This window comes from Mus caroli, chromosome 5 (genome assembly GCF_900094665.2).
Source record: "Mus caroli chromosome 5, CAROLI_EIJ_v1.1, whole genome shotgun sequence".
Classification (NCBI taxonomy): Eukaryota; Metazoa; Chordata; class Mammalia; order Rodentia; family Muridae; genus Mus; species Mus caroli.
In genome coordinates, this window is record NC_034574.1 from 27,849,844 (window position 1) to 27,864,843 (window position 15,000).

The 15,000-nt window shown below is 41.3% G+C and overlaps 1 protein-coding gene across 1 annotated transcript in view; it reads left to right on the forward strand.

Moving 5' to 3' along the window:
• Positions 1 to 15,000, forward strand: part of Depdc5 (DEP domain containing 5) — a 128,165-nt gene that overhangs the window by 36,537 nt on the left and 76,628 nt on the right. Inside the window, exons 12-19 of the mRNA XM_029477345.1 lie at positions 1,106 to 1,182; positions 3,570 to 3,673; positions 3,944 to 4,018; positions 5,965 to 6,099; positions 6,467 to 6,528; positions 6,651 to 6,724; positions 13,085 to 13,154; positions 14,821 to 14,857. Of these exons, the coding sequence (XP_029333205.1) occupies positions 1,106 to 1,182; positions 3,570 to 3,673; positions 3,944 to 4,018; positions 5,965 to 6,099; positions 6,467 to 6,528; positions 6,651 to 6,724; positions 13,085 to 13,154; positions 14,821 to 14,857 (634 nt within the window). The remainder of the gene's footprint in view (positions 1 to 1,105; positions 1,183 to 3,569; positions 3,674 to 3,943; positions 4,019 to 5,964; positions 6,100 to 6,466; positions 6,529 to 6,650; positions 6,725 to 13,084; positions 13,155 to 14,820; positions 14,858 to 15,000) is intronic.

Genomic DNA, 15,000 nt, shown 5'->3' on the forward strand with positions numbered 1-15,000 from the left:
TAGCCCTGGCTGTCCTGGAACTCACTTTGTAGACCAGGCTGGCCTCGAACTCAGAAATCCGCCTGCCTCTGCCTCCCGAGTGCTGGGATTAAAGGCGTACGCCACCACGCCCGGCCCTTAGATTTTTTTTTAAGATTTATTTTATGTATATGAATACACTGTTGCTGTCTTCAGACACACCAGAGGTGGGCATCAGATCCCATTACAGATGGTTGTGAGCCACCAGGGGGTTGCTGGGAATTGAACACAGGACCTCTGGAAGAGCAGTCAGTACTCTTAACCACTGAGCCATCTCTCCAGCCCATAGAAGATAGATTTTTTAATACAATATATTCTTGTTACACAGTCCAAATTTTATCTGTCTGTCTGCCTGTTTACTTGATTTTTGTTGTTTTGATTTTCTCATGAGATAGGGTCTCACTATATTCCAGAACTCACTATGTAACCAGGCTGATGTCAAGCTAACAGAGATATTCCTTCCTCTGTCTTCCAAGTGCTGGGCTCAAAGGTGTGCACCATTACTTCTGCTAAATTTAAAATGTTTCATAGACAGGGTCTTGTTACATTTTTAGGCGGACCTTGAACTGCTGTCCGAGGCTTCTGAGTAGCTGGAGTACCAGCACACGCCCTTCATACCACCTTCTTTCAGTTATTTTATGTTGGGGTCCTTACCGTCATCTTATTTTTGTCTTGCTTTTGTACTCGTCTTTCCCAGGTTTGCTAGGGGGAACAAGTAAAAAGGAGGATAATGCATCTTGATGTATGTAAGATGGCTGGGCTATGATACAATCTAAAAAACCTACATTAATAGATACACAATTGTATTTACTTATTTATTTACTTACTGTTTTGTGTTGTTTTGTTTTTTAAAGGCAGGGTCTCACTGTATAGCTTTGGCTATCCTAGAACTCACTATGTAGATCAGGCTGGCCACAAACTCATAGAGATCTGCCTGTTTCTGCCTCACAAGTGCTGGGATTAAAGGCATGTGCCACCACTCCTGGCTTATTTTTTGATGATACCAGATCTTCAAGGCAAAAGAGTAATCCAATAGCATTGTAAAAATCTCTTCTCAATATGATTTGTATAGTGAATTTTCTTTATTTCAGATGAATTTCCTGAAGTGAACCGAGCTTCAATTCAAGAGGATCACAAAGGGAGATTCTATGAGGACTTTTACAAGTATGTTCTAATGCTTTGCTGTGTCTTTGACTTACTTTTTGGTTATTTCTTCCCAACTTAAAGAACTTTTTCAGATTTCATAAATTTTCAGTTCTTGTACTTTTAAAATTCTAAGATACAGAATTAACATATTGTGTTCAGAATTTTTATTTTTTGCTTTTTTGAACAGTGTCTAACTATTTAGCTTTGCTTCATCTGGAAGTCACTGTATAAACCCAGTGAGTCTTGAACTTGTAGCATTCCTTGTTTCTGTGTCCACAGTGCTAGGACTGTAGTGTGAGCCATCACAGCTTCTAGATTTTTTTTTTTAATTTTAAAATATCTTAGCCTTCAAAACTAATGCTATGTAAGTAGGTAATATAAGAACCTTGGATGTTAAGTGTCTGCATTTGCAGTTAATATCTTGTCATATATGCTTTTCCTGCTTTTGGCTAGATTTTATCTTAAATTATAGATTATACTATTTTATTCTATGCAAATGAGGTAATTTTATATATAATCACAATGTCATTTAACATAATTATCCATGACTCTAATATTGTTCACTTATCTGATACTTTTTTTTGGGGGGCGCGGTTCGAGACAGGGTTTTTCTGTGTAGCCCTGGCTGTCCTGGAACTCACTCTGTAGACCAGGCTGGCATCAAACTCAGAAATCCGCCTGCCTCTGCCTCCCAAGTGCTGGGATTAAAGGCGTGCGCCACCACACCTGGCTTTTGTTTTTTGTTTTTTTTTTTGTTTTTTTTTGGTTATCTGATGCTTTTTATAGCTTCTTAATTGTGTGCTAAAATGACTTTATCTATGTATGTCAGGGTATATATGTGTATTTGTGAGAGTCTGTGTGTGAATTTGCATGTGGAAGCCAGAGGTCAACGTTGAGTGTCTTCCTTGATTTCTTTCACCTCATCTTTTGAGACAGGGCATCTTTCACTGAACCTGGAGTTTGCTGAGTGGGCTGGCCTTTGAGCTCAGGGATCTGTCTGTCTATTGTTCCCCACCACTAGGGTTGCAGATATACACAGCCATTTCCTGGCTTCTCCATCAGTGCAGGGGATCCAGCTCAGGCTCTCAGGCATGGTAGCAGGCTCTTTGCCTACTCGGGTTGAGTGGTTGGTATACAGAAGCTTTGTAGTCTTACTCTCTTCTGTAGTGTGTGTGTGTGTGTTGTGTAGTGTGTGTGTGTGTTGTGTACGGATGTGTGTGTGTGTGTGTGTGTGTGTGTGTGTGTGTGTTGTGTTCACATTTGTACATGCTCATGAAGAGGCTAGAAGTCAACATCAGGGGTATCTTCCTCAAGCATTTTCTCCCTTATTTTTATTTTTCATATCATTATGATTATTTAAGACGGTTTTTATATGATCTTGGCTGGAACTCACTGTGTAGATCACACTGGCCTCAAACTCTGAGAGTTCTACCTGACTTTGTCTCCTGAGTGCTAAGATTAAAGGCGTGTGCTAATCATGGTTTGCCTTTGTTTTATTCTTAAGATTCCAAATATTTACTTACGTCCTTATTTACTTTATGTACATTGGTGTCTTGCTTGCATGTATGTCTGTGTAAGGGTGTTAGATTCCTTAGAACTTGAGTTACAGACAGTTGTGAGCTGCCATGTGGGTGCTGGGATTTGAACCTGTGTTCTCTGGAAGAGGAGCTGGTGCTCTTAACTGATGAGCCTTCTCTCCAGCCCTGATTTACTTATCTATGGTGTATGTGCATGTACTCATGGGAACACTGTTGAGGTCAGAGGACAGCTTGTGAGTGTTTGTTTTCTCCTACCTTATAGGTCCCCAAATGAACTCATGCATCAGGCACTGAGCCAAGTTCCTTCACTTAATGAGCCACTTTATTTGCTTTTTGTTTTTTTTTGTTTTTTGTTTTTTGAGACAGGGTTTCTCTGTGTAGCCCTGGCTGTCCTGGAACTCACTTTGTAGACCAGGCTGGCCTCGAACTCAGAAATCCACCTGCCTCTGCCTCCTGAGTGCTGGGATTAAAGGCGTGCGCTACCATGCCTGGTTTGTTTTTTGTTTTGAGACAGGGTTTTTCTCTGTAGCCCTGGCTGGCCTAGAATTCTCTATATAGACAAGGCTGGGCCTCTGCCTCCCAAGTGCTGGGATCAAAGGCTTGGAATACTGTACCTAGCTTGTTTTATTTTTGACCAAGTAACCCTGGCTGGTCTAAAACTCACAATGTTGATCAATCTGTCTTTGAACTTGTGGCTCTACCTCCTTAGTCCTCAGTCCTTGAATGGTAGGCATGCTCATCTCCTCATCCTCTGCTTATCACTCATTATTAATCACATTATCCTCCTCTCTTGAAACTTTGTCATGAACCTGATAGCTTGTATGTGACAGGTGTTTGATTTCTCCCTAATGATAATATTCCTTTCAGAGTGGTGGTGCAGAATGAGAGAAGGGAAGAGTGGACTTCACTCCTCGTGACCATTAAAAAACTCTTCATCCAGTATCCAGTGTTGGTGCGACTGGAACAGGCAGGTACTGCATCTGTGTGTCAGAGCTGCCTTCCTGGCTTTCCTTCTTTTGGGAGGTGGGAGGTGTGTGTGGTTCAAGACACACTTTCTCTGTGTAACAGCCATGGCTGTCCTGGAACTCACCAGACTGGCCTGGAACTCAGAACCAACTACCCCTGCCTTCTGAGTGCTGAGATTAAAAGTGTGAGCCTCCACCACCTAGCACCTTCCTGGTAGTTTCCAAGAGATCATCTTTGATGAAATGTTTTTTCCTTGCTGGTATTTTTGGCTTCAGGGGGCTTTCCTCAAGGAGACAATTCTACCTCAGCACAAGGAAACTACCTAGAGGCCATCAACTTGTCATTCAATGGTGAGTAAGAACACTGTAAGCCAACCTTGTCCTTGTCCTTTCCATGTGGCCATATGTCTATGGCTCATTGCTCATTGCTGATCATCAGCTCATTGCTGATGCCCAAAGACCCAAACCTGGTGGCCCTCTTCTTAGTTACACCTCAGATTATCTCAAAGCTGTGCATTCTAATACGGTGGTCATAATGACTGCTGTTTGGCTTGTAGGCCTTCTGCTGGGGAATCAGCTCAGTGCTCTCATCTGCCTCCGTGGGGATGAGCTGGCAGGACTCTGCTCCGGCCTGGTGACTGTTTTTTTTAACTACAGACTATGTTTTTATTTTTCACACCATCCCTCAGCTGATTTTAGAGTTGTTTTTCTTTTTAGTTTTTCTTTTTAAAAGAAAATACATATATCCTTGGGTGTGGTGCCTGAGGAGGGAGAATCATAAGCATGAGGGAGAGAGAGCCCCTGTCTCAAAAGCAAAAGCAAAAACATGGGGTTAGTGAGACAGTTTGTATAGATGCCTGATTTCAAGTTGAGGGCTTAGGGTTGAGCCCTGAGATCTTAGAAAAATGATCTCTGCTAGTTATTCTCTGACCTCCACCCATGTGCAGTTAGCAGCATACATACCCCCAACACACAATAAAAATGCAATAAAAAATTAAAAACAACCAGAAAAAGTGCAAATGCTATATTGTTAAAGTTCAAGTGGAGAAGGGTATACGAAGTGAACCAGGTGCCTTCCATCAGTCCTGTTGTGAGAAGAGCCAGTGACTGTGGTCTAACCTCTTCCTAAGGCTGTCCCTGTGTGTGTGTGGTAGCCAATGGAGAAGGAAATTTAAAGTAAAGATTCAGGCACGTCTTTTCAGGGAAGATAGAGACCTTTGTAGCTCTGAGAAACACAGCAATAGGAATTCCTGGAGCCACATTCAGTCCCCAGTGATCCTGTCTCTGCTGTATTTGGAAATACAGCATTCTATGTGGAAAGACGATGGTAAGGCTGGCTCCTGGTAGCCATGAATGGCACTGGCTGGAGGTAGAAGGGCTGATGAGTTTTCACTTCATCATGTTGCCTTTCTAGGAGTTGTATCCAGATGCTAGGGAATTCTAGAACACATGTTACCTTTCCTGAAGTATCCAGGTGCTAGGGATTCTAGAGCACATGTTACCTTTCCAGGAGTGGTATCCAGGTGTTAGAGAATTCTAGAGCACATGTTACCCTTATTGGAGTGGTATCCAGGTGTTAGGGGATTCTAGAGCACATGTTGCCTTTCCAGGAGTTGTATCCAGGTGCTAGGGATTCTAGAACACATGTTACCTTTCCAGGAGTTGTATCCAGGTGTTAGGGAATTCTAGAACACATGTTACCTTTCCAGGACTCGTATCCAGGTGCTGGGGATTCTAGAGCACAGGATAGCTATTGCTACTCTTCTTGTTATATTTGACTTTCAAAATTTTTTCATAGCAAGAATTAGTTCAGGAATAAAAATGTATATGTCTGATAAAATCCTTGATCTATATGTTATCTTAAATATTGTGTTAAAGTGATATTTGGGGCTGGTGGGATAGCTCAGTGGACAAAGGTGCTTGTCCCTCAACCTCATCCCTTGGAATGTGGCCACTTGACTGTACACACAGAAAACAAATAAGTATAAAGTATCATATTTGCTTCTTGGAACTTTCAGATAGACTCACTGATGGATGATGTAAGTTTATGATATAAATTAAGCACTTGAGGCTGTATGGATATCAGTGAGGGCAATTGATTAAGGGTAAAGTGAAGGACTTATTTTTAAGACATTGCCAAAGTAGAAGGGAAAATAAATGATTGTGAGACTTGGTAAGATTCAGGTCGGAATGATTGGAATGTGTGCCAGGTGCTCTGAAAGCACAGAGATGCTTGCTTGTGCTGGCTCTAAAAAGCTGTGACCTCAACACTGGGGGGGATTTTGTTTTCTTTTAAGTGTTTGACAAGCACTACATCAACCGAAACTTTGACCGAACTGGGCAGATGTCTGTGGTGATCACGCCAGGGGTGGGTGTCTTTGAAGTGGACCGCCTACTCATGATCTTGACCAAGCAGCGGATGATTGATAATGGTAACAGTTCTTGGTTTCTGCTATCTCCCTGTGTTCCTAGGCTGAGTTATCCTAGAACCATGGGGTTTTCAATGTCTTCTTAGAATATGGAGGGCTTTGCAAGGGAATCCAGGGATGTCACTAGAATTTAGTAGTGGAGGCCTCGCTTGTTGTTTTACAGATCTGGGTAAGCAGTGTCTAACCTAAAGCAAATGAGAAGGAGAAGCAAATGCATGTGTTTTTAAGTTTAAACTGCAGCAGAGCAAGTCAGCTTTGCCTCATACCAGCCTCGTTCAGTAATATCATTGCACACTCCAGTTAACAGACGGGAGCACTTACTTATGCTCTGGTCCCCCTCTTCCCACCTTTCTCCATCTTTCCCTTTTAGGAATTGGTGTGGATTTAGTGTGCATGGGAGAGCAGCCATTACATGCTGTGCCATTATTCAAGGTAATAGAATTTAGATTTTCTTCTGAAAGACCATTTGAAGAATAATTAAAATAGAAAAATTGGAGCAGTTCTTAGCCAGCTTATTTTCTATCTCATCTGTGTCCTGGCGACTTTTCTTGCAGCTACACAACCGGAGTGTTCCGAGGGATTCTCGACTGGGTGATGATTATAATATTCCTCACTGGATAAACCACAGGTGGGTATGAGCGTACGTGGAAGACATGTTTGAATAGTTTCCTTGGTGTTGGCTCTTTACATTTATTATTTCGTTTTGTTTTATGAGATAGTCTCTGTGTTGTCCAGCCTCAAACTCATGGCAGTCCTGTCTCAGACTCCTGAATGCTGGGATCATATTCTAAGCCACCCAAGTCTGCCTTACTAATTAATTGATTAGTAATTAATTAATTGGTTGTTCTGTTTCTTTTAAAAAGATTTATTTCTATGTGTGCATGTGTCATTTGTATATGGATCCACACAAAGGCCAGACAGTAGTGTCGGGTCACCTGGAGTTAGAGTTACAGGTAGAGAGCCACCTGATGTGGGCTCTGAGAACCAAACTCAGGTCCTCTGATCACTGAATTATCTCTCTAGCCTGTACCTGTGGCTTAATGCATAGTCCACAATTGTTCTATCCTAGGCCTGAGAATCCACTTCTTTAGACTGTTACTTTTTCCTTTTTCCTTTTGTTCTGAAGTAAAAAATCATTTTTATAGTCTTAGTTTGAATCTCAAGATATAGAAGTAAAAAAGTATTAGTGTTCTTTACTATCACATAGCAAGGTGTGCTATGCCAGGATCCTTGGGATCAGGAGACAGCAGTCTTTAAACCACTACACTATATGTGCTTGATCTGATGCTCAAGAGCATTTGATAAGGACTTATGTGTTTGACCCCTGCAGCCTCCTCTCCTGCCACCTGAAAAATGTGTCTGACACACCAGATATACCATGACAGATGGTTGTGAGTCACCATGCATGTGGCTGTTGGCAGTTAATCTCAGGACCTCCTCAGTAGCAGTCAGGGCTCTTAACCGCTGAGCCATCTCTCCAGCCCTTCCCTTTGATACTATGGGTAGCAGACACCCTCATCTTTCCCTCAGGACTATTTTTTTTAAAACCTATAGTGTCTCAGGCTTGTCATTTCCTTGAAGATTCTTTCTTTCAAGGCCCAGCTCTAACCCCTCTTCTCTGTGACTCCTTCCCTGCCGACTTGCTTCCTAGTCTCTGTGTTGTTTGTACTAGGCTGGGCTTCATGAGGGGCAGCCTGCTTGCCTTATGGTTCCAGCTCAATAGAAACTTCTATTTTGACTTTTATAGCCTGTTTTAAACAGTTATCATTTACTACACTTACTTACTTGTGTCTGTGCCATGGCATGCTTGTGGAGATCAGAGGACGGATTATAAGATACTCTTTCCTCCCTTTCCCCACATAGCTCCTGGAGATCAGACTCAGGTCCTCAGGCTGTTGTCAAGTGTGTTTACCTAGCACTGAGCAATCTTGCTAGTCCTGGCTTCTACAGTATTTAAGTTGCAAAATATACTAGAGACCAGCTTGGAATCTCATTACAAATACAGATGTTAGCCTTGCTTATGTGTCTTTTCTCTTTGTAACAAGCTGTGTTCCTATTGGTTCAGTGATTGTTGCTAGCCATCTATAATTATTCATAGGCAAAGAACCAGAAATGAGCAAGGATTACTTGTTTATCCATCTCTGTAATTATAATGTGGTCCCACTGCAATTATCCTGATCCAAGAGTGTCCCTTATTTATTTATTCATTTAATAACTATTATTTATTATAATATATTCTCCAAGAGCCTATAAAATATTGTCTGGCTTGTTTTCCATATTCTTCCTTTAGAATGTATACAAAAAATTTGTGCTTCTTCCTTTCTTTCTTTCTTTCTTTCTTTCTTTCTTTCTTTCTTTCTTTCTTAAGACAGGGTCTTTCTATGTAGCCAAGTTGGTCTCAAACTTTTGATTGTCCCACCTTAGCAATGTTAATATTAAGGCTGTAAGCCACCACAGACAGCATAGATATCATACTTTCAAAAAAAAAAAGTAATAAAAAAAAAACAAACTTTATTAGGCTGGAGAGATGGCTCAGTGACTGCTTTCCCAGAGGTCCTGAGTTCAATTCCCACCAGCCACATGGCAGCTCATACTGTAATATACCCTCTTCTGGTGTGTCTGAAGACAGCTACAGTATACTCATATCAATAAAATAAATAAATCTTTAAAAAGTAAAAACATATAAAGAAAATCCAAAACTTTATACAGGTCTTTTGCCTGCATGTGCACCACATGCTTGCTTTGTGTCCTCAAAGGTCAGAAGAGGGAGTTGAGTGCCCTGAAACTGGAGTTACAGATTATGAGCAATCATGTGGAAGCTAGGAATCAAACCTGGGTTCCTTGGAAGAATCGTCAGTACTCTTAAGCCCTGAACCATCTCTCCAGTCCTGTTTTGTGGTCTTTAACTCTAAGGAAAAATAAAATTAGAAAGCAGAAAAAGATTGATTCAATGTGGCAGCATTAGGAAGATGGGCAAAGAGATCTAGAAAACCCCTCAACTCTGATTTTAGAATCCTAAAATGAAATCAGAACTTAAATAGAAGACCAAGGGTATGCACATCTAAACCGGGATGGTCAAGATGTGGTCCCACCCACCTCTGAGCCATCCTTGTCTGTAGGCTGTCCTATAGGCTGGCTTCACAGATTGTTAAAACTGTGGGAAGTCTCTTTCCAGGACACAAGTCCCACACTGGCTAGCAGCCTTTCCTTTTCCAGCATGCAATTTCTGGAGAATTCCCATGTCTTTAAAGTCCATTTTTTCGATAGTCTCAGATTGAGAGACACATGTGTCTCTTTAGAATATTTTCATTTCTGCCAGCACAGTTATAAAAGTAAGTACCTTTACCTCCTGAGCCATCTTGCTGACCTATTTGTAACTTTTTAATACATTTCTATTAAGTTATCAATTCAAAAATCACAATTAAAACCCACATATTTCATGGTTTTGAGTTTAGTTCAGGAAAGATAAAAGGTAACTACATAGTATATAGAAATGCAGATATTCCAGTTAAATTTCTGCACTTTTCTCAAATTATACTTTATAGTAACTTGGAAGATTCTTGAATTCCCACTCTATTTTTCATCCTACTCTGGTGTTCTGGTTCCATTATGATGTAGCATAGAACCACACGTGAAAGACTTTTCAATCCAAGAATTTGGTGAGACATTTCATTGTGAGCCTTGACAAAACAGAACAGAACAGAGCAAACAAAGAGAAGTCCTGAAACCCAAATGAAAATTGTGACATTGGATTGTTTGTAGCCCTGAAAAGTAGCCATTTCATGGTTCAACTTAATAAAAATCCATCTTTCTGTCTCACGTTACTTTATAACTCATCTCTCTGATGTGTGTGTGTGTGTGTGTGTACCTATATATCAACTTGAACACAATAATAGACTTGGAGTACTCAAAGTGTGTCAGAGCTGTGTTATGATTAAGAAATTAAAAAGCACCATCCCTTGGTGTAACTTAACCAAGGTTGAACCAAGATTTGAATCCTGCTTTTCTTCTTGTGTCTTCTGTTTGTTGTAATAACCTGAATCTGTGCCTGCCTGAATGTAGTCATGTGAATCTCATTGTGTGTGTGTTTCTTTGTGTTCCTAACAAAGGACTTTGCTCTCTTTTATTGAACACCACAGAACATACCACACAGGGAAGGAAGGAGGGATGCTTTACAGAAACCTTTAATAGAATTTTATAAGGGATTACGTCATTGGGTCTAACTGACCCAGATAACAAGGAAACAAATGTTATCAAGCAATGTCTGTACGTTGTCTTTAACATTTATGGTGGATCTTCACTCATTTTACAAGGTTGCTTTCAATCTATATTTGCTGTTTCCCACACACATACACACTCATTTATGGGTCAGGGCAAGGAAGAATACATAATTTAAGATTATAATTTAGATTGTAAAGGTTCTACAGAGCTCTGGCTGTCCTAGAACTTCCTGTGTTCCCTTAGTGCTGAGATGAAAGACATATGCCACCTTGCCCCTCGATGCATCATTCTCTTACAGGCATTCTGTGTGTCTTCAAGGTGTATTACTAACTGTGGCTGGGAGGTCCAGCAAAAGTTCCAGTCTTTTAGAATGTGAGATATTTTTATGTTGTATTGCTACACATGTGTATTTGGGTGTGTATATATGTCTATGTACATACTTATGGAGAGCAGATGCCAACTGTGTCTTTTTTTCTAGAGCCATTCACTTTCTTTTTTGAGACAGAGTCTCTCATTGTCCTGGAGCTTTCCCAAGTAGGCTAGGCTGGCTAGCCAGTGAGGCCCAGGCTGTCTCCCTGGTGTCTGCCTGTCTGTCTCCCTAGTCCTGGGATTGCAAGTGCACAGCCCTGAGCCTGGCTTTTTTTTTTTTTTTTAACATGGGTTCTGGAAATTGTGCTTGCATGACAAGACCTTTCCTTACTTCAGCCATTTCTTTTTTTTTCTTGAGACAGAGTCTTGCTGTGTACCCATTCCTTCCTCCTTAGCCTCCCAAGTGCTAGAATAATGGACATCGGCCACCATGCCAAGTTTCCATTCATGTGTTTTAGTCTTGATGTCTGGGAAGAAAATGGCAGCCTCCAGTTAGTTCTAACTTGTATACCTTTGAGAAAAGCCAACTTACAGGGTTGGCTGGACTTGAGTCCCAGTGGCAGGTACAGGTGAGACTCTTGTGTTCCTTTGTGCTCAGTGTGCTATAAGATTGTTCCCATGGCCTGTCAGTTATCTGCGGCGGCAGTGGCTGCTGCTGCCGCTAGTATTCTGTTGTTTTGTTTTCTGAGACATGGTCTTATTCTTGGTGTGGCTGCCCTGGAACTCACCATATAGACCAGACTGACCTTGAGCTCACAGGGATACACCTTCCCCTGTTTATTTCCCATGTGTTCGATTACAGGTGTGTGTCACCATACCTGGCTTCATTTTTATTTTTTATTTGTTTGTAGATAGAGACTTTCTAAAAGTCAGAACTGGGGCAACATCCCAAACATTATTTGCGAGTTTATAACATAGAAAGAAAAGAGAATACAAGAGGGTCTCTGAAGAATAGAAAGGCAGTACGGCATCTGTGTGTTAATTCAGCACTCTGGTGTGAGGCTAATCTTCACTTAACACGGGTTTATGACATGGATGTATTAACATTATTTTTAGAGGGATTGGGGTTTAATGGTTTCAGCTATTTTTTTCTTGAACACTAACCTTTTTCCTGGTTTTTGTTTGTTTGTTTATTTGTTTTGTTTAACTTAAGTATAGATCAGTGAGTAGATACAAAGAATTTCCTGTGCGCCTAACTGTATACCAAACACCAGGATGAAAGTACCCTGATAGAAAGAGCTCGTGCCCCTTCCCTTATTGAAGGTTCTGATCTAGTTAGCAGTTAGAACCAGTGAGCACATGGCATGTGGGGAGCAAAGGCCAGAGCAGCAATCGAAATTATTGCTGATGTTGAAGTTGGAATTTAAATTTTTTTTTACTATTATTATTGGTTGTTGTTGTTGTTGTTGTTATTGTTTGAGACAAAGTCTCGCTATGTAGCCTTGGCTGGCTGAGACTTTGCTATGTAGACAGGCTAACCTTTTTTTTTTTTTTTTTAAGATTTATTTATTATATGTAAGTACACTGTAGCTGTCTTCAGACACTCCAGAAGAGGGCGTCAGATCTCATTATGGATGGTTGTGAGCCACCATGTGGTTGCTGGGATTTGAACTCAGGACCTTCGGAAGAGCAGTCAGTGCTCTTAACTGCTGAGCCATCTCTCCATACCCTAACCTCTTAACTCATAAAGATTCACTTGCCTTTGCCTCCAGAGTGTGACCATGCCTGGCTTTATTATTTGTGTGTGTGTGTGTGTGTGTGTGTGTGTGTGTGTATGATGTGTGTGTGAGTGTGGTATATTTGGAGGTCAGAAGACTGCTTTTGGAAGTTGAGTCCCTCCTCCACCATAGGCTGCCAGAGATCACGTCGTCAGGTTTGCACAGTGCTTTCACTCACTGAGCCATGGCGTTGGCTAGAAGTGGGAAGATTTGCGAACCTAAAACTAAGCCAAGCGCAGGTGTGCTGACCTCCTCTGGATTGCAGTTTGCCTTAAGGTTTAGCTTACAGAAGCCGGGTATATTAGGGGCCAGCTTTATTCGGCACTCAGGAAGTAGAGGCAGGTGGATCTGAGTGTGAGAACAGCTAAGGCTACACAGAAAACCCTGTCTTGAAAAACAAAGCATAACAAAAAGTTGGGGCTGGAGAGATGACTCAGTGGTTAAGAGTACTGGCTGCTCTTCTGGGGGACCCGGGTTCAATTCCTAGCACCCACATGGCAGCTCACAAGTGTTTGTAACTCCAGTTCCAGTGGACCCAACACCCTCACACAGACATACATGCAGGCCAAACACCAAGCAGGCATAAAAATAAATAAGTGATTGATTAATGAACTAACTTACTTTCTTTCTTTCTTTCTTTCTTTCTTTCTTTCTTTCTTTCTTTCTTTCTTTCTTTCCAGTTTCTACACATCCAAAAGCCAGCTCTTTTGTAACAGTTTCACTCCACGGATAAAACTAGCAGGGAAGAAGGTATGTTTCCCCAGTTTGACCAGCTTTCAGGGGCTGTCACCCAGCTGTGTATTTATTCTGATCTTGATGCTTCAACCTTCCCTCTCCCCTGCCTAGGGTCATTTTTTTGTGTGTTGAAACTTTAAGGAGGGGCTGGTGCTACAGTCTAGTGTAGAACACTTTCCTAAGCACACGCGCATAGGCTCTTGATTCAGTCCCCAGCAGGAAAGCATGCTGTCTGGCTCTAGTAAAGTTTGGAGGGTAGGGGGGAGAGTTCCTTTCATTTTGATGTTACTGGCTTAATTCCAATACTGAGGCCTCTGTTATTTGAGATGAGGGTAATGAGAGAACTACAAATTGTAGCAAAGGAGAAATACAAAATTGTAAATGGTCACATTGTGGTAGTAAGTAAATGGAAATTTAAATGTGGAGGAGTTTTCTCTGCTTACCACAAAATATGCTAATAATAATTCTGGATACTAGGAAAGGTGGTAACATGGGCACTGGAGTTCCTGGTTGGTGTATGATACTTTGACAAAGCAGGATAGCCGTGTGTATCAAGTGTATTGGGAATGTTTATGCCATTGCGTGTAGCTTGATCATTTAAAAATAATTTCTGATGGTTGGTGTGGGAGATTTGAAAGACTCATTAGAACACTTTTAAGAGGGATAGCTCAGCCAAGTTGGTGGCATGTTTCCTTAATCCCAGCACTAAGAAGGCTTAGGCAGGGGGAGTGATGTGAGTCTGAGGCTAGCCTGGTCTACATAGGAAGTTTCAAATTCATCAGGCCTACAAAGTGAGACCCTGCCTCAAAAAAAAGTGGCTCATAAGGCCTTAGAACCCTTCCCCATTTTCTCCATCTTAGTAAGCTTGGTGGTCTATGCTCGGCTCTTATAAGGGGGGTTATATATATATGCACACACACACACACATATGCAGACCTGTAGACCTGGTGGTATTTTAGGATGAGGAGACATCAGGTAGGACCTAGCCATAGTAGAACACACACATTAAGTAGTGGATTGACCAAGAGAAAAAAATATAGGCTTGGGTTTTTGCTTTTTGTTTTGTTTTGTTTTTTTGCTAGGTACATGATTTCAGCAAACCCTTTATTTTGTGAAGAATTGAATAACTCTCTTGTCCTAGGGTTTTTGCTAACAAAATACCATGACCAAAACCAAATTGGAAAGAAAATGGTTTCTTTGGCTTAAAAATTGTAAATCATAGTCCATTGAGGGAAGCTAAGGCCAGAGCTCAAATTGGGAGAACCTAGGAGAAGGAATTGGGGCGGGGATTGTGGAGGAATGCTGCTGTTGGCTGGCCCAGGCTGCTTCTCACAGAGCACAGGACCACCAGCCCAGGGCGGTAGTTAAGGAAACATGACATTTTCTCAGTCAAGGTGCCTTCCTTCCAGATGACTCTAACTTGTGTCAATTGTCATAAAGTTAGCCAACACACTCCCCTGTCCAGTTCCCCTATGTCCCATCTGGATAAGGTTGTGTAAATAAATCAAATGCAAGGTGAGAATTAAAGGACTTAGAAGGGCTTGACACTGTGGTAGGCAGGTGTCAAGTGTTAGCAGCCTTTCCGTAAGTTACTAGGTAGCTAGGATGTGGTCTTTGCCGTGGGGTAGCACATACTGTGTTGTTCTCAGAGGAATGATAAATTATTTTTTTAATTTTTCAGTCTGCCTCTGAGAAAACCAAAAGTGGTCGGGATCCATGTGAGTATTTTTAACATTTTTTCATCATTTTTAGAAATAGCTAACTCATGGCAACAGAATAATGTGAAATATCATAAAAAGGTTCAGATGAAGGTCAAGACACCCACATTGCTTATGTCACCTTTGGAAGGTTCTTAGCCCCT